The following is a 24,536-nucleotide window of genomic DNA, read 5'->3' as shown; positions in this document are numbered from 1 at the left end:
GCGTCATTTTTTTTATTTCGCAGTCGCGATTTCATTCGCTAGGAAATGTAACGTCATATAAGTATCAAGATGGCCGAAGCGGGTGATAATAGTTGGTACGTGTTTAAAAGTGTTTATTTTCAACTAAAATATTATTTAATATTACGTTCAATGGTTTTATTTAGCGCATAAGCATGTAAACTTTGCAACTGCGTGAAATTATATTTTATATTAAAGATAAATAATTATAAATATTAATAAATTACTAGGCCTTTGCCAAAGTGTCTATCTTTTGTTTTCTCATGACAATCGACACGTCCTCCCGTTTTCGCTGTCAAGTTAAGAATTGAAATTTTTGAACTTTGCAGGATTGTGGAACTGGAAAGCGCTCTCTTTGCGGAATGCGATTTAAATATAGTTAGAAAAATATGCAATGGCAAACCAGTTCCTCCTAACCTCAGACCTAATTTTTGGCAAGTATGTCTGGGTGTCAAAGGAAAATCAGATAATAAAGTGACTTATTGGGATGACATGTTTAACCTTCCTGAGCAAGCACTCATAAGAGCTGATTGTCAAAAATTAGTTGGTCAGCTATCATTCAATTAACTGAATTTGGTGGGTGGGATGTCTCTTAAAAGTTGCTCATTCAATGATTACAGATAGGTTAGGAAATGATGAGGAAGATAAAGTTTCTGTTGTCAGTGATCTAGAATCAGTTCTCACAAACTATTCCAAAGTTACTGGTAAAGCCTACGAAAGTGACAATGGATGGCTACAAGTTTTGGAACCACTAATTACCTTGAAACTCTCAAAATGGGAACTATATAATTGTTTATATTCCATTCAAACTTCTTACATTCCAAGGTGAAATAAAAATTTTATAAAAATACCCAAGCAGGAACCAAAATAAAAAACTCTTAAAGCATACCATACTTAATTTTTTTCATTTTCCAGATATTGTGACAAAAATGGTCATCTTTTCCATTTACTGAGGTTATTGTTATTGTACCATGACCCGGAATTATGTTCATTTTTGGATACCAAAAAGATAACCCCAGAAGCTTATTCCATACAATGGGTAAACCAACTGCAGCTTATCATGGTCTAATAGAATTGAAATAAAGATTTTTTTTTATCAGTTCCAGAGTTTATTCTCAGCAAATTGCGATTTAAATGTAATATTAACAATGTGGGATATATATTTCCAGCTAGCAGATCCTTTTTTCATTTTCTTCTTAGCGCTTGTGATTCTAGTCAATGCCAAGTATGTTTTTAATTATTGTGAAATATATTTCAAAATAAACATAAATAAAATAGAAAAATGTCTTAAAAGGGAACAAATACTTTCTATGAAAGGCGTGAGCAATCAAGAAATAATTGGTAAATAGGTAAAATAATTTCTTTAAATTAATACCCTATTAATCTTAGTTTTTCTTATAGAAATTTTATCATCTGCTCCGTGTGCCTTAGAAGCTGAAGATGTTGAAGATTTTTGCAGCTTGGCAAAATTTTATGCGTCTAGAACTCCACAATCATTTTGCAAAGATTATCACATTCTAATTTATGGAGAAGACAAAGTTTTAAAAGGAGATAATGTAAATTTGTCCCAAGCACTCTGTTTGCCTGTTTCGGTTCATGAACTACTTTTAAATAATCGACTTGATGTGGACAAAGTAAGTATGGTATACTGCTCAATTTTAACCAGACCTTCATTTAAATATGTGAAATTTTCAGGGTAGCAACGTACATTTCTTTGTTGTTGACTGTCGGCCTGCAGAGCAATACAATGCAGGATACCTCTCTACTGCATTCCATTTAGATTCCAGCCTAGTAAGTAATAAAAAATTTAGATCTTGAGCATTACAGAATATTGAAAAGTTAAATTTTAACGTTTGTAGATGTTACAAGAACCAGCAGCATTTAAAACGGCGGTTCAAGCCCTTTTAGCAGCCCAACGACAAGCTATTTCTGCTGGTTCAATAGCGGGAGGAGAACATTTGTGTTTCATGGGCAGCGGGAGAGAGGAGGAAGACCAGTATCTGCATATGGTCATTGCTAGTTTCTTACAAAAACACTTGCAATATGTTAGTATAGCTAAAGGAGGTTACGCAGGTACTAGCACAAACATTTAAAAAGGATTTTCAATGTAAAAACTAATTTACCCTGTGTGTTTTGTTAGCACTACACGAATTGCTTTTAGAAGATTCTCTGGGTGGGTTGACTAACCATAATCCGAAGCAATGCATTGTTTGTAATCCTTTAGCTGATTTTAACACACCAAGTGGAACTGAAGATGATGATGTTTCCTTAATTGATAAAGTAATTAATTTTTGAAGTCATTTCAAGAAAGAAATTTACATGTAAATTTTTGCAGTTTACCATTGCTGTTAAATCAAAATCTGCAGTTATGAAAGATATTTTAGTGGAATATATCACAAATCCCCATCAACCTACAGAAGAAAGACACGTTAGCAGTTCCGACAGGACTAGAAAAAGATACAGAGGAATGGCGCCTATTTTTAGTATTGATGATGATCAAGAGGGTATAATCTCATTTCTCACTTTTAATTTTAATTAAAATAATTATTAACTTTCTTATTTAGATGGTGTGGTTTTCGCATCTGATGATGAAATAGTTGAGGAAGTAAATTTGCAACAGTTTTTAAAGAAATCTGAAGTGATTGCCTATTTTAAGTGCCACGAATTGAAAGATAATGGACAAATCCATTCTTGGTAAGTATATAATTATGAAAAGTGTCTCAATAACATGTAATTTTGCTAGAAATTAACTCCTTTTGAATTGAATAATTGTGTTTTGTATGTTGAAAAAAATACCCAAATTCACTGAAATATTCCTCTTCTTTCAGCCATTTAGTTGTACATCCTACTCATATATTTGTTCTGAGAGATAATGCTTCCAAAAAGGGGAATTCCTTCATTGTTTCCCGCCGTTCCTTATCCTCCATTATCAAAATAACCAGTAAACGAAAGAACCCCGAAGTTATAACTTTCAAGTATGGCCACGTACACGATGATACGGGGGATTTCGAAGTAACTGCTATGGACAGATTAGTTATTCCAGAGTCAGTTAAAGCTACAAATTTAATTAAAGAACAGATACTTCAGTTAAGAGATAAAACAGACAACTGCTAATTTAATCTTTTATCTCAAATTATTATTATTAAGATAAATATATGATTTAGAATATGTAATTATCAGTGGCTCATGTATAATATTATATATAAGGTAAATTATGAAGTAAAATTGTTTTAGAATCATTTTCCTTAATGCAAATGTTTTACGTTCAGTTTTATATTTTATAATAAACGATATTATTGTGCATGATTGTCGAATTTACTCCGCTAAAAACAGTTTTTGTTTTTGAGAATAAACTTATAGTGTCGGCCGAAGACCTTAGACACTAAAGCTAAAAACAGTAATAGCATTTAAATGATGCGCCAAGTTGAACGCATGAAAAAACGTTATGTGATTTAGGCGTCAGTCATGTGACCTTAAAAGCAGCTGCTGTAACCATTGAGTTGAAAATATTAATCTAGAGATCCAATCAAATCTGCTCCCCGCGAAACAAGTTTTTGAAAATTACGAATGTGCCGTCTCCTCTAAAATGATGAGAAAACGTTATCATATGACCCGTGGCGCCATCCATTATTTTCGAAAAAAAAATATTATTTGAACGAACCATTGAGAGATAGACGGCGCCACGGGTAGAATGATAAAGTTTTCTCGTCATTTGGGAGCAGACGGTAGTATTTTTATTTTTCAAAACTTGTTTAGCGAAATACTGAAATCCGACGTTTTGATTGGACCTCTAGATTAATATTCCCAACTCAATGGCTGTAGCTGAATCATTAGACAGGTTAAGCCACCGCCCGAAAACATGTAGAGGGAACTTGTAATATTGTAGGCGTAGGCTCGTGTCTACAGCCTGCACCTTCTACAAGTTCCCTCTACACGTTATTTTGACATTTCAGAGTGCTGGCTTAACCTCTCTAATGTCTTGGGACCTTCGAAGTTTTACTTAAAAATAATCGCATGTAAACAAACTTGAAAGCCGTGGGAAATAGTTAAAATGATAGTTAAGATATTCGAAAGTTATATATTTATAATTTTTATATCATTGTTCTCTCGAGAAAGTGCGGGTATTGATAGTAATTATGGTCATAGGGTTATAACTACTAAAGAATTAAGCCATACTTTGGTCAATGGAGAACTCGCTGAACATAAGACGAAGTACGTCAATGCTAGCTTTTGTCAAAACTACACTACTTACAACGTATCGAAAAGTGTGATGGTTGTGTTTATGTTTCCCTACACTTTTGAACCGAATCAAGTATGATATTTATAACGCTTAAATATATTTTCAATTAACAAATATCCCAAAAATAACGTTTCAGACATGGGCTGTTCGTTTAACAACTACCTCAGAAACAACAATGAAATATCCCGTTGTCTTCTCTGTGCGACAAGAGAAAGGAATCTCTTCGTGGCAAATTCCCATGATATTTAGGAATACGTAAATTCTATTGCCATTAATTCACTATAGCTTACATTTATAACACCTTTATAATTTACAGGTATAAATATTGGAATGTCAGCCGAACTTTATGCCCTTTCCAAAACTATCCAGTCTCCCATCCAGTTCAGGAAAACCAAACTATTTATGTTGATGTCTCAAGCCAATCTCCAAATCTCACACATTTCACATTAACTGCAAATATTTTAAAAGACTTCCTAATTAAGTAATACACTAGACTATAAATTCTTTAAAAGAAGCTGACAAACTTTATACTAAATATATTATTATTAGATCAGGGGAAACCAAAACGTTAACTATTTCACCATCAGAACCGTATTTCGTGCAATATACATTTCCTCCTGATGAAGATGTTATTTTAATTCACGCCACATCAGAAAATTCTAGCTGCGCTGTAATTTCTTTACAAGAAATACAGGCATGATTAATCATTAACTAAATTATCAGTTAATGTATATCACTATAAAATGTTTACTATGATTTAGTGCCCAGTATATGACCTGGATCGAAACATTGAGTTTTCAGGCTATTATCAAACTATGTCCAGACAAGCTGGAATCACTGTTTCTGTAAATTCCCAAATTTATATAATTTATGATTTTAGCTAATAATGCTTTTCTTGAAACTTAGAAAAGTCAAGACTTCAAATCTGGGTCATTTTATATCGTTTTCGTACTAAAACCATATGATAGAGATTGCAGTGGATTTGAAAATATAGTTCCAAGTAAATAGAAAGTATATTTTTTGCACGACTTTAAATTTATAAATTTTTATAATATAAAGGTGGCCATACTTTGAGAGAGAAAGTTGTTAACCTCAAAATTTCTCCAAAAATAACAAGTACATGACATAATATAATCCCTAATATTTCTAACAATAACTATTTTTAAATATCATAATTATAGAAAATGAGTATTATATTGCAATTTTTGGGATTTTTGCTATATTTGCTTTGTTCTACTTCCTATCAATTATTCTAGCAATTGTCTATTTCATTAAGTGAGTTTCAGTTTTTAAACATATTTTTCTAAATAACTAAAAAAAATTCTTTGTTAGGGAGGTACGAAATCCTTCAGAAAGGAGCTTACTAGAAAGTCAAGGTAAATTTAAATCTCTTATGAGTGCAGGGTGCCTACTGAAATGTGATAAGAGGACTAATAATGTAGCTATCCAAAATCTGTTTCTTTAATGACCTTGAACAATGTCTTTGAGGATCTTAAATGACCTTGAACAATGTCTTTGAGGATCTTAAATGACCTTGAACAAGGTCTTCCAAGATCTTAAATGACCTTGAACAAGGTCTTCCAAGATCTTAAATGACCTTGAACAAGGTCTTCCAAGATCTTAAATGACCTTGAACAAGGTCTTCCAAGATCTTAAATGACCTTGAACAAAGACATTCCAAGATCTTAAATGACCTCGAACAATGTCTTCCAAGATCTTAAATGACCTTGAACAATGTCTTCCATGATCTTTAATGACCTTGAACAATGTCTTCCATGATCTTTAATGACCTTGAACAAAGACATTCCAAGATCTTTAATGACCTTGAACAAAGAGATTCCAAGATCTTTAATGACCTTGAACAAAGAGATTCCAAGATCTTTAATGACCTTGAACAAAGACATTCCAAGATCTTTAATCACCTTGAACAAAGACATTCCGAGATCTTTAATCACCTTGAAAAATGTCTTCAAGATCATTTAAAAATAATCTCCTGATCCTAACTTCAGTCTAAATGGCTTTGAGACTACCTAATTTGCTCAATAAACCACAATGAGGTCATCTCTAAGAACTTTGACAAAAACCATTTGAGTCAAGAAATTTCAATTTTAAAGACATTCCTTATGGAAGAATAATTGGAATTTTGATAAATTATCTCAATAGCCATTAGTTATAATAGCCATTAAGTTATAATTCGAAAGGTATTTGTCATAACATTTCATTGTTTTTAAAATGTGATGAAAATAATTTTTAATTGGATTTGGCACTGGAAAACTAAGGGTTTTAGAGATAATTTCTTAAGGACCTTAAAGTTTTGCTTAAGGAATATGTGTTGTTGAGGTTAACGGTAATAGTAAGTGTGCTGTTGGCTCGCGTGGCATGAAGGGCTTTCCACCACCCTCCTACGCGTTGTAACCACCTGAATTAATGGCTTTAAAAGTCGCTAGTTGACTTAGGCCTAAGGTGGTGCCTTGGGTATTAGCCTAGCTGAATTTTTACTTCTTGTCCCTATAAGTTTTTCACTTATTACTTTTTCAGTTTGTGCTCTTATGACCACTTTTCCATTAATGACCTCATTGTTTTTAGCTTATGTTAAGTGAAATACTTTGTTTGGAGCCAAGTGGCTAAACATTTCACAAAGAGAGGTGCATTTATACCAATTAATTGAGGTTCCCTTGAAGCAGTGTCATTTTGGGTAACATATTGTATCCCCACCCTGAGACCTAACACAAAATAATACAATACACCCCCCTCTAGACCCCAAAATGAGGGTTAAAAGCATGCCAAATTGTCCTTGTTCAGAAAACCATTTTTGAATGACCTTGAAGACCTGGTTCAAAGTCTTTTACTAACCAATAACCCTTGAACAAATTATTAGGTTGGTATATTAGCCTTCTTTCGTTTTCTGTGTACACCATGTAAGTTTTTCCCCCATGTGGTAATTGTACATTGCTTATTGCACAGAAGTCCAAAGACCTTTGCATAGCAGTCAAAATCCTGGCTATGGAACTGTATCCCGTAAGATTTGTTTGATTAAACTTGCTTTTACCAATATATTCATCATAAGAAGATAGGCTTCCAATTTAAAGCACCATAATTGTGGTGTTGATTAAGTGTAATGTTACCTAGCTTCGCGAAATCCTTTCAATTCTCGATTGAAAGACCCATGCAATAGTTTTGATGATGCTTCAGGTTCTGCAGACACTCGTAGTCTAGATGAAGATTCTCTTGATGAAACTGATGTAGATATGCTGGACGACGCTGATCATGAAAAAGATGTCTTCCGTACAAAAGTAAGTTTGTGTGTCATTAGAAAAAGACCAATTTCCCTCTAATTTATTTTCCTTTCATGCAGACTTTCTTGTTTGTAGCAGATCTTGCCAGGAAAAAACAAAAGAAACTCAGCAAAAAATCTGCGCTATATACAAGAAATATTTTAATTATTGCCATTTTCTATGGCATACCAGTTGTTCAACTAGTTTATACTTATCAAAAGGTACTATAACTTGGTGGTATTGTAATGATGCGATATCCAGTAAAGCCATGCCTTCGAAACAAAATATCTACCATTGCAGGGAAAAATGAAAACAAATTATTTCTTTATAAATAGGTTCTTCATATAACTGGGGATCAAGATATTTGTTACTATAACTTCCTTTGCGCTCATCCATTCTATGTATTCAGTGATTTCAATCATGTTTTCAGTAATGTTGGTTATTTATTACTGGGCATTCTTTTTATTGGACTTGTTTGGAGAAGGTAAGAACGCGATCACCTTAAATATTGACATATTTTAACTAATTTTTTGTTTTAAATATCTTAGAGACATAATGCATAAACAGAGTGCTAAAGTCAATCCACGTCTTGATAAAGTAAGTTTCAAACTAAAATTAATTCTTCCTTATAAAAGTAATAAAATAATATTTTTACTAACAAGTACTTTGGAATTCCACGTCATAACGGGCTGTATTACGCAATGGGTCTAGCATTAATAATGGAAGGTGTTCTTTCTGGGTTAGTATTCCTTTATGGAAAAAACTTTTTGAGTTAAATAATTTTATTCAAATCATTTTAGGTCCTATCATGCTTGTCCAAATTTTTCAAACTTCCAATTTGGTGAGTTCAAGAGTAAACTTGATATGTGCATGTCAAAGTATTGATTTGATATATTTGACCCTTTGTAGTAAGTTTAATTATTCCATCTTTCAGACACAACATTTATGTACATCATTGCCAGTCTTTGTATGCTTAAAATCTACCAATCAAGGTTTTGTTTTTCATAATTAATATTTAAATTAATTTTATTGATTTTTTACTATTTTGTATCATACCCATCAGACACCCTGATATAAATGCCAACTCTCACTCCTCTTGTTTGGTTTTTGCAATTGTGGTATTGGTGGGAGTCATCGGAGTCGTAAGTTTCTTGTCAAACCTATGTTTAATATTTACAACAGGAACTAAAATGCTTATCAAATAGTTTGATGGTGGATCACCATATTTTTGGGTCGCATTTTGCTCATTAGAAGCGCTCTGTTGCTTATTACTTAGTATACAAGTATATTACATGGGGCGATGGAGACTAAGTAATGTTACAACGTATTTCTCATTATAAATGCCAATAAAATTTAAATAACACTTATTTCGCAGACTGGGGAATTTTCAAAAGAATTTATCTCACCCTACGCAATGATTTGTGCACACATTTTACTAGACCAATGTACCCTGTAAGAAATTGAGCTAATATTGCGAAAGGTTGTATTATTGTACTAACTTTGTATCTAATTAGGATCGACTGATGCTACTTCTGATCGCTAATCTGGCAAACTGGGCATTGCTAGCTTATGGTCTAGCAGTTCAACTAAGAGACTTTGGGACATTTCTATTGGCTATATTCATTATCAACTTATTGCTGTACATAACTTTCTACATTATTATGAAGGTAATAAATATATATTTTTTCTCTTTCTTGAGCTAAATATCTTTCCTGAACCTTTAGCTGAGGTATCGCGAGAAAATACTTCCACAACCACGACTTTACATCCTACTGGCCTGTGTTACTTGGGGAGCTGCCATGTACTTCTTTGTGCATAAAAATGTCTCGTGGCAACAAACTCCGGCCCAGTCACGAGAGAAAAACCATCCTTGTCTTGTACTACACTTTTACGACGTGCACGATATATGGCACTTTCTCTCCAGTGCTGCCCTATTCTTTTCATTCATGGTAAGGCCTTCAAGATTCCCCTTAATGAATCCATATATCTAATTATTTTAACTTCTTATCAGGTGCTTCTGACTCTGGACGATGATTTGGTTTATGTACCAAGGGAAAAAATACCAGTGTTTTAGTTTTATCTACCCTCCTATTTTTAGCTATTCCGAAGTCAAAGTTGCCAGATCTACCTTTGCGAATTGTTAATGGTCAACTGGGTGATTACAAAAAGAAATGGCAATAGCAAACTCGCATATCGCATACAATTCAGGAATATTAATTAAAATATTGAGATTTTAACATTAACGCCATTAGTTGTAACTCCCTGGCAATATTATAACAATTTTACCCCTACTATACACGTTAATTCCAACCTTTTACCCCCAAATACAATATTAGAGTATTATGTAATTGTAGTAATGGTTAAAACATTAGAAATCAAAGAAAAGGCTTCAAATGGTCTAAACTTTAGTAACAGTACTCTTGTTCACATTTCTCTATTTGGTGTGAAAAGTGATACATTGAAATTATTGTACTATTTTTTTAAATATGTACATCTTTCATAACAAAATACTTCCCTCAAAATTTACATGGACATTTCACTTCGAACAAAAAACCCATACACCTAGTTAAAATTACCTGCTTTGCAATGGCTAATTTAGCAGTTATTAATTTAACTTAATTTTGAAATCAAAAGAGGAATGTGCCAATAAGTGTGTATAACAAATTGTCTGTGATAATTAATTTTGTATTTTTTTAAACTTTTTCTGCAGGCGTATGAATAATTTCTAAGATATTTCTTCTGTCAATGCTAAATTTATAATTTCACTGCTCAAATCTATTGTGCGTAGTAGATTGTCATAATGTTGCGTGTACACTATAGAGTCACAAATGTATAAATATGAAATTGATTCATTATACATATGTTTCAAATACTGCTTTGTATATAATGTATGTATAGATCTATTTTTGTTTTGAATTAAAGTGATATTATGTTTTAATCCAGTTGTTGGCCCATTTACTTAAAGGTATTGAAAGAACACATAGAAGACTTTATTCTTTATCAACATGTGCACTATTACATTTTGAATCCTACTTATAACTCGTGTTGTTCGCATTTCTTATATTTCACCACTAAAATATACAATCCAGGAATGTGGGACCTGTATTTTCCTTATCGTAATATAATTATAACCTAAATCAATTCAAAATTTATCATAAACTTCTGCCTCTCCCAAAGGCGATTAAAAACACAGGCTTAGCAATATTGAAAAACGTTTTCTTAGCATTATTGATATTATGGCATGCACGATTGAAGCATGGGCTAAGAAGCCCATGGTGTATATTTGCAAATTAATAAAAAATTATATAAATCGGTAGATTTTATTTTCGTTACGTTAGCTCCACCTGCCCTCGTACTCATTTACCGAAAATTAAATAGGAAATTCAAATTTTACGGGAGTCAGTCTAACACATTTGGTATTATATAATTATTTTATCACTACTTAAAATTTGAAATTAGCACTTTTACATGATGGCTCAAAAGAAGTCGTTGCCGACCGTGTGTTCCAACCAGTGTATAATGTCTAATTGGTTTAAAATATTCGGTGCATTATGACCGAGGCTAAAGCCAAATTTAATTTCGTAAATTATAATAAACATCTTTTAGATGGAACAAAAATAAATAAAAATATGAAAATTTCTACAACTTTATTACGTTTATCAACTTAGATTGAAGCAGATTAAGTATTTTTTAAAGAATGACAAGCAATTTTCTTTGCCGGCTAAACTGAAAAATCGCTCGAGTTCTTCGTTGGGTCTCGGGTAATAAAATTAAAATGTTTAGTGCTGCTGCAACGATAGGGCCCAGGGGTCCAATAGCTTTTTTGATGTAGTACGGAAGATAATCCAAGGGCTTTGCAGCAGCCATTTGCTTTGAAAAATTTCAATTTTAATGAAGTTAAAAAAATTATGATACAATAAAAATATTTCAGTCTGGCACCGGAACTGGAACATCGGACATTCCGATTTCCACATCAATTAAATTTGTATACCACGCGAATAGGGGCAGGTGGCGTGTGCAGATATATATAAAGTTGCCTATCCTTTAGACTGGAATCACTGGATTCAGTTTTAGGCACAATCTTCATCCGTATTTTAATTTTCGATTATGTCATCAAGGATCATGTACAGGATCCTTGATTTTAACTTGTATAGCGAAAGCCCATATTTTTAATAACCTTCTTTTCTTTCTTTCTTAAAGGGGCACCCCAGCGTTTGAATGTTACCAGTTTTTATCGCTCTAGTTTCCAGAATATGATTTTTCGTATCTGCGTGGTATCTGCTACCGCGTGTAAACCTGGGCCGAATTATTTCAAATGCCGGTGTGGCCCTTTAAGTTACAGAGTAAATATTGAATTAAGAAATTCAACCACTAATGTATAATTTGAAAATGTTTTACAAAATACTGTTTAGTGGATATAAAATACGCAAAATGTTTTCTACCACATTTTCGTCGTTTCTAAACACGAATTCACGAAATAAAGGATAACTGAGATGATCTTATCACAGTTGTTGGTCAAAATAAAATAAAAACATGGCTGTAATCAGTCCAGGCAAAGCCTCAATTCATTGCCAAAAGGTATACTTTCTACAAATGAAAACCTAATTCCAACAACCTGTCTTTGGTCTTATGATATTTTTAAGGAAAAAAATTTACAAATCTTGCAAAAACAAAACGAAAAATTATAAATAAAATTAACAATCTGGCGTTAATTTTTCAGTTTCTTTTACCGGGTTGGAAATTTTACAACTCGTTTCAAATTTAAGGTACTTTATAGAGTGTAAATTCCATAAACGTGATTTAGAATATCAATATCTGATTACTTTTAATATAAAATTTCAATTTCCGTAATAGTTGCATAAGGCACAGATATCGGATTCGCGGAAAATTTTGCATATAAAATACGTTACCAATAGAGTAATAAATATTTTTCACAGAGTATAACGGTTTTTTTTTTACAAAAAGGGTTTCCGAACCCTGTAAATGGATGGCATGTAAAGGCCGAATTATTTTTCAAGTACCAAGAATTTACCGAAACGATTTTCGCGACCGTCACTGTGGTTTCCTAATAGAGAAACCATCGAATACGTGGTTTCGAGTCCTAGTATTTTGTTCTTCAAAATACCCACTCTTTTATACACGAACATTATAATAATCGCGAACCACACGCCGTTCTTGCAGCGTACAAATTAAAAAATGTTTTTTTCGTCAATTAATAGTTGTCCAAATCTATCTGCGGAAGAAAAACGACGCGACTCAACAGATAGAGAGAGTAGATCAGAAAAAAGATGATAAGATGAAAACTGTCATTAGACTAAAGATGCCAATTCGAACAGCGACCGGTTCTGGAATAGAAGCGCCGTTGGGGTCACCCTCCTCCTCGCTCTCGTCTGACGTATGAGGCTGAGACGCTACTCAAGTCGAAAATAAAAATATTTAATTTCAATTCTACGATATACGAGTTAATAAGAGAGTATGCCTTTCGAGATAGAGCGTACAACATTGCACGCGCTAAGCTACATACTTGGCTACCTTGTTTTTATTCATAAAGCAACGTGCATCGCGTTATATAACTGACCAGCTTGTTTAAAATGTTAAACCAATTCGAAAATTATGGACAGAAATTCTGGTAAGGCTACAAAAGACCCAAGCACGAGCTCTTTCTTAAGTAAATTATGGCTTACGTATTACCATAAGTGTATAATATTGTTACATAAGTGTGACACCGAGCAAAAGTATTACCAAAAGTAGCATAAGACCCAAAAGTGTGTCAGAACGGTATAGTTGTTAATGAGAGTTTGTTGCAAAGTAAAAAAGGGAAACGAAGAGGGGGTCGGAAAATACGTCATCAAAATCGAGGTACTCCAGCGCCGCCGAGTGAGGCGTTTTAGAACGTATGTCTACGGGTGAGTAAATCGAAGAGAAAATCGCGCCAGACTAAAGACTAAATATAAAGTTGCTAGTACTATTCCAACTAGTAGGTTATGTAGTCTATAGTGTGACTAGGTCACTAGAAAATTTAATAGGCACGAAGGTACAACTGACACACTTTTGGGTCTTATGCTACTTTTGGTTTTACTGAGAGCTATTCACAAGACAGACTGCATTACGGGCTTCGGCGCCGTTTTGCGTCCGCTTGCTCCCACGCCTTTGACAGAGCCTCGCTATGGGGATTTTTTCTTCATGTGATGACGTCACTCCGTTACTAGCTCTCAGTAAAATATTCCCCAAAGTGGCAAACTTATGGAACAAAATAAAAGACTTATGGTATTACCAAAGGTTTAGTAGGAAGCCCAAATGTGTAGCGAGAGTGTTTTAGTGGATTAAAGAGGAAAGTGAGAGGCGGCATGCAACTAACCATCGGCCAAACCGGAAGTGGAAGAATCTGCGTCACCTTGTTCGCCAGCCATGTCGGGAGCATCCTCCAAGGGTTGATGCGATTTCACTTCTATCAAAAAAAACGTATCGGGGGAAAGGGGAAACAGCCCAAAAGCTAAGACTTAGTTCACACAAAAAAAATGAATGCCATTGTCAAAAAATCTACTTGGGAAAACAACCTGCATTAAAGCTAATTGTTAAAACTTACCCACAATAGCGTAAAGCAAGCGGTTTTACGCGACCAGGAGTTAAGGTAAGTTTTAAATAACCACTATTCGTACAATTTATTTAATTTGCCTTTCATAATGACGTGATAAGCAAAAGTGAAATACCTTCTCCTCCTTTGGTTGTGAAGGCGAAAACGTCGATATCTTTGTTCCAACCGAATTCATTATGAACTGACATGACGACTTCGTAAGACGTGGCTTCCTTCAACCCGGTGATCTCGTACATTTGAGACTGCATAAGTCCGTTTTGACTTTCAGCCGGTATCGTGATGTTCTGCTGCCAGCTCGACGCGTCTTCTTTCCTCTCTTCGCCACCCTAAAGCCGCGTAGAAAGTCCGTCAGATAAGAAACCACGGGGACATTATCTCGCTTGATGGCGGCCAAGTATCTTACCAGTTTTTCTCTCAACTTGAGTAGATATTCAACAACTTTGCTGTAGGAATTGGTCGTCCATTTTAACACGTAAGAATCGAGCTCGTTACCATTCGGATTGCTTTTGAAAACGACGGGGGTTGCTAATCCTAAAACGACAAAATTTTTCCGGTTCTATAATGAGAATATCATAGAACGTTTACGCTTAGTTACCAGTAAGTTGGACTTCAGCCCTGCTAATGCCTAACGCGTTCTTTCCCACGCAGATATACGCTCCAAAATCTTCCTTCTTAACTCGTTTGATGTTGAGGATGAACCTGTTATGGTTATGGGTGGCGTGATGGTGCTCGTTCGAGTGGATTTTTTTGCCATTTCTCTCCCAGTGCACCGATGCCACGGGGTCGGCGTGAACCTCGCAATGCAACTGCGAGCTAACTCCTTCCCCGCTGTGCACTATTGGATTGTTTACTTCGATCTCTGGTTTATCTAGCGTATAAGGTAACGATAAAGTTTATAAAAAAGTGAAATCAGCACCATTTAGGAAAACCACTACATACATAGGACTTTAACTCTAACGATAGAGTTCTTCTGTTCGCCGATTCCGTTGTTAGCGGCGCATTCGTAGGTGCCACTGTGAACCCTCTTTGCCGCTTTCACGAAAAAGACGCCATTTTCAATAACGGGGCTCCCATTCGGTAATTCTGGTCCTTCCTGAAATTAAAGCAATTTCTCAAACTTAACGGCTCGAGGGTAGTCAAAGTCCCATTTTGAACGTTTCCGTGGCACTGAAATTCACTAGCAAGCGAGCAAACGCTTATTATCATCCCTCTAATGGGAATATAGACATCGCATCTACTATATTTGCCACAACTCACAAGAAGCGGTCATGTTTAGAAATGACGTACATTTGCTAACGATATTATGATTTCATAAAACATACGCAAAAATTCAAAATGTTGCTATTTATCCCACCAGGAGTCGCTTCATAACAGATTCGCTCCAAGCGATTTCTTCACACACGCCCAAAGTAAATTACATTTTTTTGCCCGTGGGCATAAGCATTTAATTAGTTCAAGGTCCAATGGTCTCTTACCAATTTTTTCCACGTGATCGAAGGAGATGGATTCCCAGATGCCTCGCAAGTCAAGTTCAAGGAGTGACCTTTCTGTAACGTGAATTCTTGCTTGGGATGGTGAGTTATTTTCGGAGGCACCAAAACATTAACTCTGTGTGTGAGGATAGCTTTGGGCTCCGAATTGATTTGGCAGGTATAAACGTCGGAGTGGTTGGCTTTCAGGTGTTTGATGATCAGAGATCGGTCCTCTTTGACGTAACTCTTATCCGAATGAATTTTGATGCTATCGGCGTACAAGACGTCGTCCGAATTTCCTTTCAACCACACCGTTGAGTGGGATCCTGTTTGGTAATACAATAAACATAAAAATAAACTTATGGTAATACGTTACGCGATAGAATTATTAGAATAGGAGCTCAGCCACTTGGGGCGAAAATGACTAACCAATTACGTCCACTTCGCAGGGTAAGTTGATTTGCGATTCTCCTTCTCGGACAGTGAATTCTTTCGATTCGGAAATGAATTTTGGAACGTGTGTTGATGGCACCTCAGGTTCGTCACCGTCGTCGTAGTCTGAGGTGGATGTTTCGCTCGCTTCTCCATGGGCTACAATAATATAAAAAAGTACTTTACAATATAGATTACTAATAAGCATTGTCATTAGTAAATTTTCTAATGTCAGAAATACCCCTTAGAAGGATATTACTATACTTCTTAAATCTCGCAAAACATAATGATTCATTTTATAATATTTCAATTTCTATGCTTCCTGGGGTAAATAGCGGGAGATTTTTAAGGAATTTAAAAGTTAACCCCCAAATATTGTAGCTAATTTTAAGATTTTTGAGCCCCCTTGGTATTTTTGAGGGCCCTTTTAAAATATGGTGTATGTTTTCGTGGAATAAAATTAGTTCACATTGAAAACTTCGCCGATGCTACGTACATGTTTCATTTTCATATCCTATATATATGGATACATATCTCGTAAGCGATATAATATATGCTTCTGGTGTGACTAGCAAAAAGATTAGCACTCGGATCATAAAGATTACTTTAAAAAATGACGCGTTTCCATGGAAAGTTAAGGCACTTCAAAAAAACCCGCCGTTTTCCGGGTATGGAAATGTTTATCTTGAAATAAGACAGATGGCGGCACTGCGCCGAAATCATCCTTTGCCTAAAAGGCGGTAGGGAGAAGCTTAACGGTATTGCACGTTGTAGCCGCCGCTTAGCAGAGTGCCAAAGACAGCTTCAGTGGCGTAGCCATAAAGTTGTCAGCCATTGGTAAAATTACAGGGGGCTGAAAATTTAACACAGTCAAAACTTTAATACTCTGGGCCCAATTGACGCTTTGGAACGGAAACTCCACCCTTGTTAAGACCATTATACATTCACATCATTTGATTCCCAAGATCTCTGCACTTTAACGGAGACAAAACGCGTTATTTGGAATCGCGTAGAAACGGTTTCAGAAAAACCTTCAAATTAAGTAATTACAAAGCGAAATACGGCTAATTAGTCAGAATGAATCAAAGAGGACGACTGTTTCATTTCGCAGTTGAGGGAATTCGGTAAAATTTAAACAAATTGAAGTTCGCAAGGTCGGGAAAGTATTTTTTTAGTGCCAAATTCTGAAAACCGCATAAACTGAACCCACACTAGGCCTAGTAAAAGAAACGAATTAAACATTCAAACTATAATTAGGGGCCTTAATAATTAAAATCCTCATTAGCTATGTCTCGTTACCCCTTTATGAAACCATCTAGTTCCGGTTCTGTAATAACGTTTACAAAACTTTTAACGAAACAGGTACCATTTTTATGTTTTATCAACGTAACAAATCTGATGGGCCGAATTATGTATTTTTTTGCCAAACTCCCAGCGGGAGTACTTTCTATTAAGCAAACACGACTTCCAGTTATTATATAATAATAGTCGTCACGGACTACCGCTTCAGCGACGTTATTCATAGCAAATACGACCAACTATAGATAACTATATAAATTGTTGGAGCTGCCTAAAAAGTGTAGTTCCACCAAGATAACCCTGATAACATAAACAGAAAAGACAGAGCGTGGATTGTAAATTTAGTACATATTCCCCTCCCTACGTGTCCATCATGGGTCCCCTGAGAGGGAAATATGCAGCCGTGAGATGGAGACAGGGGCCCCCTTGAATTAACCCCGCCTGAATGATGAGAATCTACTTCCGGCGACTATTTTTTCGCTCTTTGATTGATACACGAGTCCTGACACACGCTTTAAATCCAAATTAGGAGGGAAAATTCTGACGTTTTTGGCCATATTGGGGTTCCCCAACGCTCAAATAGAAATATTTGTTCTTTTCTGTCCTAATTTTTTAGTCATATAAAGTCATTATTGTAAAAGGATTTATGCGATTACATCATTTGAACAATGCCCCTGAATCACTTCAACTTACGCGGAAGTATGTTCAGACAGTATGAATATACGTTCAGACAGTAGACGCCTGCCAAAGTCGGCATCTTCAAAGAAATCTTAGCCTCGCTAATTTTAATGTAAATTAGTACGGTGTAAGTTAACGAACGGGGCGGCGGATTGACCTTATATTGGTAATACCTTTAAGGTACGCCGCTAATAAACTCGTTATTCAGAAACAACGCTTCAATTTTGGAGCGGTTCAGTCACGGTGACGAAATGACTAAACTTTGCGCGCCTGCCGACTTTGAAGAACATCCAGTCAAAATGTCAGGCAAAAAATAACGTGGGCGTGTGAAAAATAAAGAATAAAAGCGTAATTAAAGCCGGCGAAACGCCATATAGGCCCTCGTAAACGCGATGCTTTCTTGTTAGGGTTGTTCAACGGTTAATGACACACATTGCCAGTTCCCAGTGTGGGCGCGTTAGGGTTCCCCTCCAAATTTTATTTTTCGCTTCTGACATCTTTTTCCGAAACGGATCTAAGCGATTGTTGCTCTTGTTGACCCCACATATTGTTCCGGAGTGTACACTTACGAAACGTTACAGAAGCCTGATATGGTCACCAAAAAATTCATAACAAAGCGAGAATTTCGCGTCTAAATCCTACGCTAAGCCTACGCCTCGCTATATGGAGGACGCGAAATGACTGCTGTAAAAGATTTCCGAAAATGCGCTCTCTTAAGCCCTATTCACAAGAGTCAACATTTTTGTCCAAAATATATCAATTAACATTAATAAAGATGGGCAAGATTAACATTATCCTTAATTTAGTTCAATCGAAAGGTTTATAGTAAGTCTCGGCTCTTTCAAAAACTGAAAAAAAAAGAAAAAAAAAACCAGTGAAAAAATACGCTCCTAGCATGTGCTTCCATCTATTGGTTTATATAGAAACTAATAGATCTTTTTATAAAGTAACGTGGCCTTCTTGTTTAAATGTTGCTCTTACGTCACAGTCTCTTACTTTCACAAGCCTACTAGCGCGCGCTAGAGTCGCGAGGAGAATAACTTTTTCTAGCGCGCGTGCAAATCGCTCGTGCGAAGAATACACTAATAAAGCTGGGTCTCGTGACGTAAGAGCAACATTTTAACAAGTTGGGCAAGACCACTTTTTATTTAATAAAATCAACTATTAAAGGCTACTATAGCTCAATACTAAACGAGGGACACGATTTCAAGACCCATTGTGGCTTAAGTAGCTTGTTTACATTTTATTTTGGGGGACATCTATTGAGCGACATTCGAAACGAGTTGGAGCCAAGACTTGCTTTCTGTGGACGCTGGTAAAAAATAACGTTCTTCAAAACTTAGAATTTTGGAAAAAATCACGTCGTGGTAATTTTATTTTTACAAAAATATTGGTTTTTGTGAACAGCCCTTTTTATACACAGATGTTTTCGAAGGTTTTACTAGAAATATGATTAAGATGGCGGCCATGGCTCAAAGGCATAACTGTAATGTGGGAAAACGTAATTTCGTTGAATATATGCCCCGGAGACGAACTAAGACTTTTTTGCACCAACGTTATAGTGTCAAGGGGCAAAAATATCAGTCGAAACATTAGGTCACGTTCACGGGATGAAACGCGTTTCGGCAGTATTTGAGACTAAAGTTAAGTGACTTTTAAATCAAAAGCCAATGGTAGTGTATAATCTACGTTGTAACGTTTACTATCATCGGACTATAGAGAGATGGAATTTGGAGGGCCTCGTCTTGATATATTTCGCCTATCTTCACCCGCCTTCGAATCCGTCGAAATTCCGCGCGTTGATCCCGCCGACTTTCACCTCGTGCTCCCAAAAAACCAGCTACATAAAAAATTAGGGTGACGTCAACGGTTTTTTACGCCGCCTCGGTTTTTAAAATTCCTCTCGGAGGATCCCGAAAATTGCTTATAAATATACACCCACACAGCACGCGACCACGACCGACGTTGCGCGAGTCATCCGTAGGGCAAATAAATGAAGTGGCGTAGCCGAGGTGGGGGTGCCCCGAAATGTATTTTAGTCAATTGCGTACCCCGCCCACCTCTACGAACCAAAATCCTGGGCTCCGTCACTGGCTCGGAGATTTTAGGTTTTATTGTCCATTTACCGCGATCATTAGGTTTTATTGTCCATTTCGTTTACCGCGATCATTACCATTATAATATTTCACAAAGGCAGCCAAGAAAAAAAGAGAGCCAGGAAAAAACCACCCGGGTCCTAAGAGAGTAACAGGAAAAAAAACCACCCGGGTCCTACGAGAGTACCAGGACAAAAACCACCCGGGTGCTAAGAGAGTGCCAGGAAAAAGCCACCCGGCCCTAAGAAAGCTAGGGAAAAAACCACCCGGCCCAAAGAAAGTCTGAAAAAATCCGGGACCTAAGAGATCCAGGAAAAAAAACACCCGGTCCCTAAGAGATCCAGGAAAAAAAACCGGCCCTCTTATTTTGCACGGGTAGAACTTCGTTTCAAACGAATTACGCCCCAAACGTTTTTCAAATTAAGGTTAAAAATACCTATATATTTAATATTATTTACGCTTATAACACCCAAAAAATAAGAGTTCATTGATATGAAACCAGTGAAAAATTTTCCCTTACACGATAATCGTATTTAGAGACGAATGATTGAAAATTGACAACTAATCAGAATTCTGCTAGTAGACCTTATCGGGTTTGCCACTTATCAGACTGACATTTGTGTAAAAAAAATGACCGTCACTTGATATACGAGGGCGGGTACTATTTTTCCGCTAGGGGGGGGGCTTAATTAGCAACGCTTAACATAAAAACTTTCACTCCCTCGAAGCTTACACCCCCCCCCCCCATTCCATATTAACCGTGATAAAATGGTGCAAGGGGAGGGGTGTAGAGACGGCGTCCAGCTGAGAAGCGGGTGGATGGAAGAGATGTTGGTTTCAAAGGATTAGATCATCCAATATCCGTGGGAAAGAAACCGGAAACGGCGACCCGCCGCGACGAACTCATCCTTAAATTTATTAATTTACAACCCATCTTTGAAATTTTTATTCTATTACTTTTGTACTCAGGCACTGTGTATCCATGGGCCAATGAACAATTTTCCACTGTGGTGTATTTCATGGTATAAAAAGTTAAAAACTAGTAAAACATTCCTCATTAAACGAATTTTTAAAAGCCCTAGATATGTGGAATTAAAACACGGGATTTAGAGCTATAACGCTACATTAACGCACTTGTAAACGTGGTAGAATGGCCGAGTGGTCTAAGGCGCTGGTTTTAGGCACCAGTCTCTTCGGGGGCGTGGGTTCGAATCCCACTTCTATCATAATTTTATTACAAAATTTAATATTGAAAACAATAATATTTAAATGCTTGGGACGATATATAAATTAATTTTAGTAACATATTTAAATAGGAATTAAAGCAAAAACTTAATAAAATTTGAATTTCCCGCTCTCGTTAGAGCGCCGAGGGAAAACGCCTCGCAAATTCGCTATCAATTTGATAAAGATAATTGAGAAATTCGAAGCCTGCCAAAGAGAAGAACGAACGCGGTAGAGTGGCCGAGAGGTCTAAGGCGCTGGTTTTAGGCACCATTCTCTTCGGGGGCGTGGGTTCGAATCCCACCTCTATCAAAAATACATTTTTACATTCAAAGTATAAATAATGAAATAAATACGCGCTAAAGGGTTACCTCACTTAGCTTCCGTCGAAAGGGGACGCTACGAATCATTTTTACGGCAGCGGAAACGCGTATAATTTATCAAGAGAAGAGAGTTAATAGTTTCCGGACCATAAACAAACGTGACTGTTTTATTTAGTATTAAAAATTACCCTTTCTAATCCGCGCAGACATTTCGCCGCGTGAGTTTTTAAGCATTTATTATTTTTATATACGCAGCGTGTAAGCGAAGGATATCTTTTCTCGAAATAACCGATTCGACGAGTTCAAGAAACTGAGCGAAGCCCCGCCGATACGCGTCACCCTAGGAATACAGACAAATTCCGCGCTCACTTCACAATACCGATGAAAACAAAGAAGCCTTATTGAAAAATACACAGTAGGTTGACACAGGGGGCGCTATGTCTGCGAAAGGTTTCTTTTATTAAATACGATTCCGACTAATTAGAATAAAACTGTCGAGAATCTGGCCACCCAATGTAGCCTCACGAATGCGCAATTATTAAATCTATGAATAATGCGAATTAGAATTGGACGGAAAATGTTAATTAGGCCTACGACGAGTGCTTCAATGAACGGAATGGCATTCAATCTGACGCTAAACTAGAGTTTCAAAATCTCGCGTGACTGTTTCGCGTCAAATCGACACAACAGAGAAGGGGAAATGGGGGGATTTGAACCGGGTATCGCGTCACACAAAGAACACTCATTGGAGGAAACTCGCATTCCATTTTAATTAAAGAGTTTTGTAACGGAGGCCCAATTATGGAATGGCCCGTTTTATTTTTACATTTTTTTCAATGTTTGAACGCGAAGTTTTTTTTTTCTTAAATAAGGGAGTCCCATATGACGCAAAACAAGAGACTAAATTGGTGTCAATTACCGGGGTAATTATACTAAATACTATCCACACACACACACACTCCCATTTGGGTTTGGCGGCGTGTTTTCGATTCTACGGTCAGGGTCGACTAAATACGTCTTAACATAAACCAGAATAGGAGTACTTCGAGTGAAAGAGCTGTTGTTATTTGTATTTTTAACATCTTCCGTCATTTTCTTCTTGACAATATTAAAATTTATAAATTTAGGCCTACTTCTAAAGCAAAATCGTTTAAAATAATAAGTTAAAAGGGGTGGCTTACCGCGATACTTTCATAAGTCTATAATATTGTTCCATAAGTTCCACAAGTATTTACATAAGTTTATAATATTGTTCCACAAGTATTTACATAAGTTTATAATATTGTTCCACAAGTATTTACATAAGTTTATAATATTGTTCCACAAGTATTTACATAAGTTTATAATATTGGTCCACAAGTATTTACATAAGTTTATAATATTGTTCCACAAGTATTTACATAAGTTTATAATATTGTTCCACAAGTATTTACATAAGTCTATAATATTGTTCCACAAGTATTTACATAAGTTTATAATATTGTTCCATACGTATTTACATAAGTCTATAATATTGTTCCACACATTTACATAAGTCTATAATATTGTTCCACACATTTACATAAGTCTATAATATTGTTCCACGAGTATTTACATAAGTCTATAATATTGTTCCACGAGTATTTACATAAGTCTATAATATTGTTCCACGAGTATTTACATAAGTCTATAATATTGTTCCACAAGTATTTACATAAGTTTATAATATTGTTCCACACGTATTTACATATGTCTATTTTCGCCTACTTTAAAGAAATACTTTATGTTTAAGGGGCGTGAAATATAGCCGTCTGGAGCGTTAGGATAAATATTTCTATCCTTACTGATTGAATGGTTCAAAGGCCTAAGTAGCAGACACTTTTCAGTTTTCACCCCCTGCAATACAAATCACGCGAGAAAATTCGCAAACCGGGCTTTGCCTTTTAACAACAATGCGTTATCCGTCATCGACTCGGATAGGCTTAGAGAGAGTGAGAGAAGGAAGAATTTTTGAGGAGAAAAACAGCTGGACCAAATAGCTTCACGCTCTTCCTTGTTGCTTCTTCCAAACCAAATAAAATCGATGATTAGCTAACACTTAAACATACAGTAGTGGGCATGGTAAAGTTGACGTGGTTCCGAATGGAGCTATCTCTTCGGTTAATGGTACATGGATTAAAGGCCTAGCTATCTCCGAGGCCTCAAAAGAAGATTTATCTCTGGTATGCAATACGGCTTCGAGATCATGAGATGGAAGTATAAGTTGGGAACGTACGGATAATCTCGAGTTTATAAATTAAAAATATCTATTAAACTGAAATAAAGAGAGGCTAAAGACATCGGAAGTCGTGACCGATAACCATCGCTTTGTATATACACTTCCCATTTCAAGGGCGACTAGAAGATAACACGCCACTATATGTCAAGAACGGGGGGGAAATAAGGCCGAGTGAAACATGTATAAGACAGTGACTATCTATCAGTCCTGGATTCATCCGTGACCAATAATTTTTTAAAAGGTCTGACGGCGACCAAAAATATAACCTGGCATCTAGGAGCAACAATAACAAGGAGAACGCGGCTAGCCTTTAAACACGCTAACGCAGTATTGTGTACAAATTTCATTGGACGAACCTTTACGCTGAACGTTTTACGGGCGGGGGGAAGACAATTTCCGAATTTTCCCCTTCCGACGCTAAAGCATCTAACCAATGAAAACGGTATGCAAGAAAATGCTCGACCTTTGTCGGGTTGCGTTCTCCTTGCGTGTTTGTTGCTCCTAGCTGGCATCAAAACTTTAACGTCACGGATCAATTTGAATGTTATAGAATTTAGGACGCAAAAGGATATAAACAAAAGCGGCTTTTCTAGAAATAATCCTAAAGGTTTTATAAGTCAGTCGCTA

The 24,536-nt window shown here is 36.1% G+C and overlaps 3 protein-coding genes and 1 non-coding gene across 7 annotated transcripts in view; 3 read left to right on the top strand and 1 right to left on the bottom strand.

The window, feature by feature from the left end:
• Nucleotides 1-23: 23 nt before the first annotated feature.
• Nucleotides 24-3,321, top strand: TBC1D23 (TBC1 domain family member 23). The gene is made up of 13 exons (XM_090157063.1): nucleotides 24-95; nucleotides 348-565; nucleotides 639-843; nucleotides 934-1,057; nucleotides 1,119-1,243; nucleotides 1,313-1,359; nucleotides 1,420-1,652; nucleotides 1,714-1,809; nucleotides 1,878-2,091; nucleotides 2,159-2,298; nucleotides 2,354-2,522; nucleotides 2,583-2,712; nucleotides 2,847-3,321. The coding sequence occupies exons 1-13, from the start codon at nucleotides 70-72 to the stop codon at nucleotides 3,130-3,132; spliced, it is 2,013 nt and encodes a 670-aa protein (XP_090013189.1). The 5' UTR covers nucleotides 24-69; the 3' UTR covers nucleotides 3,133-3,321.
• A 642-nt stretch (nucleotides 3,322-3,963) lies between these two features.
• Nucleotides 3,964-10,471, top strand: LOC149932868 (SID1 transmembrane family member 1-like). Of its 3 annotated transcripts, XM_090155098.1 has the most exons (24): nucleotides 4,059-4,075; nucleotides 4,165-4,330; nucleotides 4,395-4,513; nucleotides 4,575-4,739; nucleotides 4,808-4,952; nucleotides 5,020-5,103; nucleotides 5,165-5,258; nucleotides 5,318-5,374; nucleotides 5,440-5,533; nucleotides 5,591-5,634; nucleotides 7,223-7,276; nucleotides 7,388-7,551; nucleotides 7,614-7,754; nucleotides 7,869-8,017; nucleotides 8,082-8,130; nucleotides 8,196-8,272; nucleotides 8,334-8,374; nucleotides 8,468-8,525; nucleotides 8,597-8,675; nucleotides 8,739-8,844; nucleotides 8,909-8,985; nucleotides 9,048-9,200; nucleotides 9,258-9,482; nucleotides 9,545-10,471. In XM_090155098.1, the coding sequence occupies exons 2-24, from the start codon at nucleotides 4,289-4,291 to the stop codon at nucleotides 9,605-9,607; spliced, it is 2,280 nt and encodes a 759-aa protein (XP_090011224.1). In that variant the 5' UTR covers nucleotides 4,059-4,075; nucleotides 4,165-4,288; the 3' UTR covers nucleotides 9,608-10,471. The 3 variants fall into 3 exon arrangements, with proteins under 3 accessions (XP_090011222.1, XP_090011223.1, XP_090011224.1); XM_090155096.1 differs by having other exon boundaries at nucleotides 3,964-4,330; XM_090155097.1 differs by having other exon boundaries at nucleotides 3,965-4,330; nucleotides 7,451-7,551.
• A 694-nt stretch (nucleotides 10,472-11,165) lies between these two features.
• The window catches only part of LOC149932866 (protein amalgam-like), a 34,327-nt gene continuing 20,956 nt past the window's right edge, over nucleotides 11,166-24,536 (bottom strand). The window contains exons 2-9 of one of the 2 annotated variants that reach the window (XM_090155099.1): nucleotides 16,030-16,191; nucleotides 15,604-15,926; nucleotides 15,068-15,221; nucleotides 14,724-14,996; nucleotides 14,532-14,659; nucleotides 14,244-14,454; nucleotides 13,892-13,981; nucleotides 11,166-12,944 (exon numbers count right to left, since the gene is read on the bottom strand). In XM_090155099.1, coding sequence (XP_090011225.1) covers nucleotides 12,811-12,944; nucleotides 13,892-13,981; nucleotides 14,244-14,454; nucleotides 14,532-14,659; nucleotides 14,724-14,996; nucleotides 15,068-15,221; nucleotides 15,604-15,926; nucleotides 16,030-16,191 — 1,475 coding nt within the window. In that variant the 3' untranslated portion in view covers nucleotides 11,166-12,810. The remainder of the gene's footprint in view (nucleotides 12,945-13,891; nucleotides 13,982-14,243; nucleotides 14,455-14,531; nucleotides 14,660-14,723; nucleotides 14,997-15,067; nucleotides 15,222-15,603; nucleotides 15,927-16,029; nucleotides 16,192-24,536) is intronic. The other variant, XM_090155100.1, reaches the window with a different exon arrangement.
• TRNAL-UAG (transfer RNA leucine (anticodon UAG)) lies at nucleotides 21,250-21,331 on the top strand. The gene has a single exon. It is a non-coding gene; the product is annotated as a tRNA-Leu (tRNA).

This window comes from Leiobunum rupestre, chromosome 8 (assembly GCF_980474605.1).
Source record: "Leiobunum rupestre chromosome 8, qqLeiRupe1.1.hap1, whole genome shotgun sequence".
In the NCBI taxonomy this organism is placed as follows: Eukaryota; Metazoa; Arthropoda; class Arachnida; order Opiliones; family Sclerosomatidae; genus Leiobunum; species Leiobunum rupestre.
Note: the sequence above shows the minus strand (reverse complement) of the source record. Positions and strands in the feature narration are given on the sequence as shown.

Bases quoted from the DNA above. Each gene is read 5' to 3' on its own strand.
- TBC1D23 (XM_090157063.1), top strand. From the start codon at position 70: ATGGCCGAAGCGGGTGATAATAGTTG. The intron at 1,244-1,312 runs GTATGTTTTTAA...ATGTCTTAAAAG, and splicing joins GTGATTCTAGTCAATGCCAA to GGAACAAATACTTTCTATGA. The intron at 1,653-1,713 runs GTAAGTATGGTA...TGAAATTTTCAG, and splicing joins ATCGACTTGATGTGGACAAA to GGTAGCAACGTACATTTCTT.
- LOC149932868 (XM_090155096.1), top strand. From the start codon at position 4,070: ATGATAGTTAAGATATTCGAAAGTTATATATTTATAATTTTTATATCA. The intron at 4,740-4,807 runs GTAATACACTAG...TATTATTATTAG, and splicing joins TTAAAAGACTTCCTAATTAA to ATCAGGGGAAACCAAAACGT. The intron at 4,953-5,019 runs GCATGATTAATC...ACTATGATTTAG, and splicing joins TTTCTTTACAAGAAATACAG to TGCCCAGTATATGACCTGGA.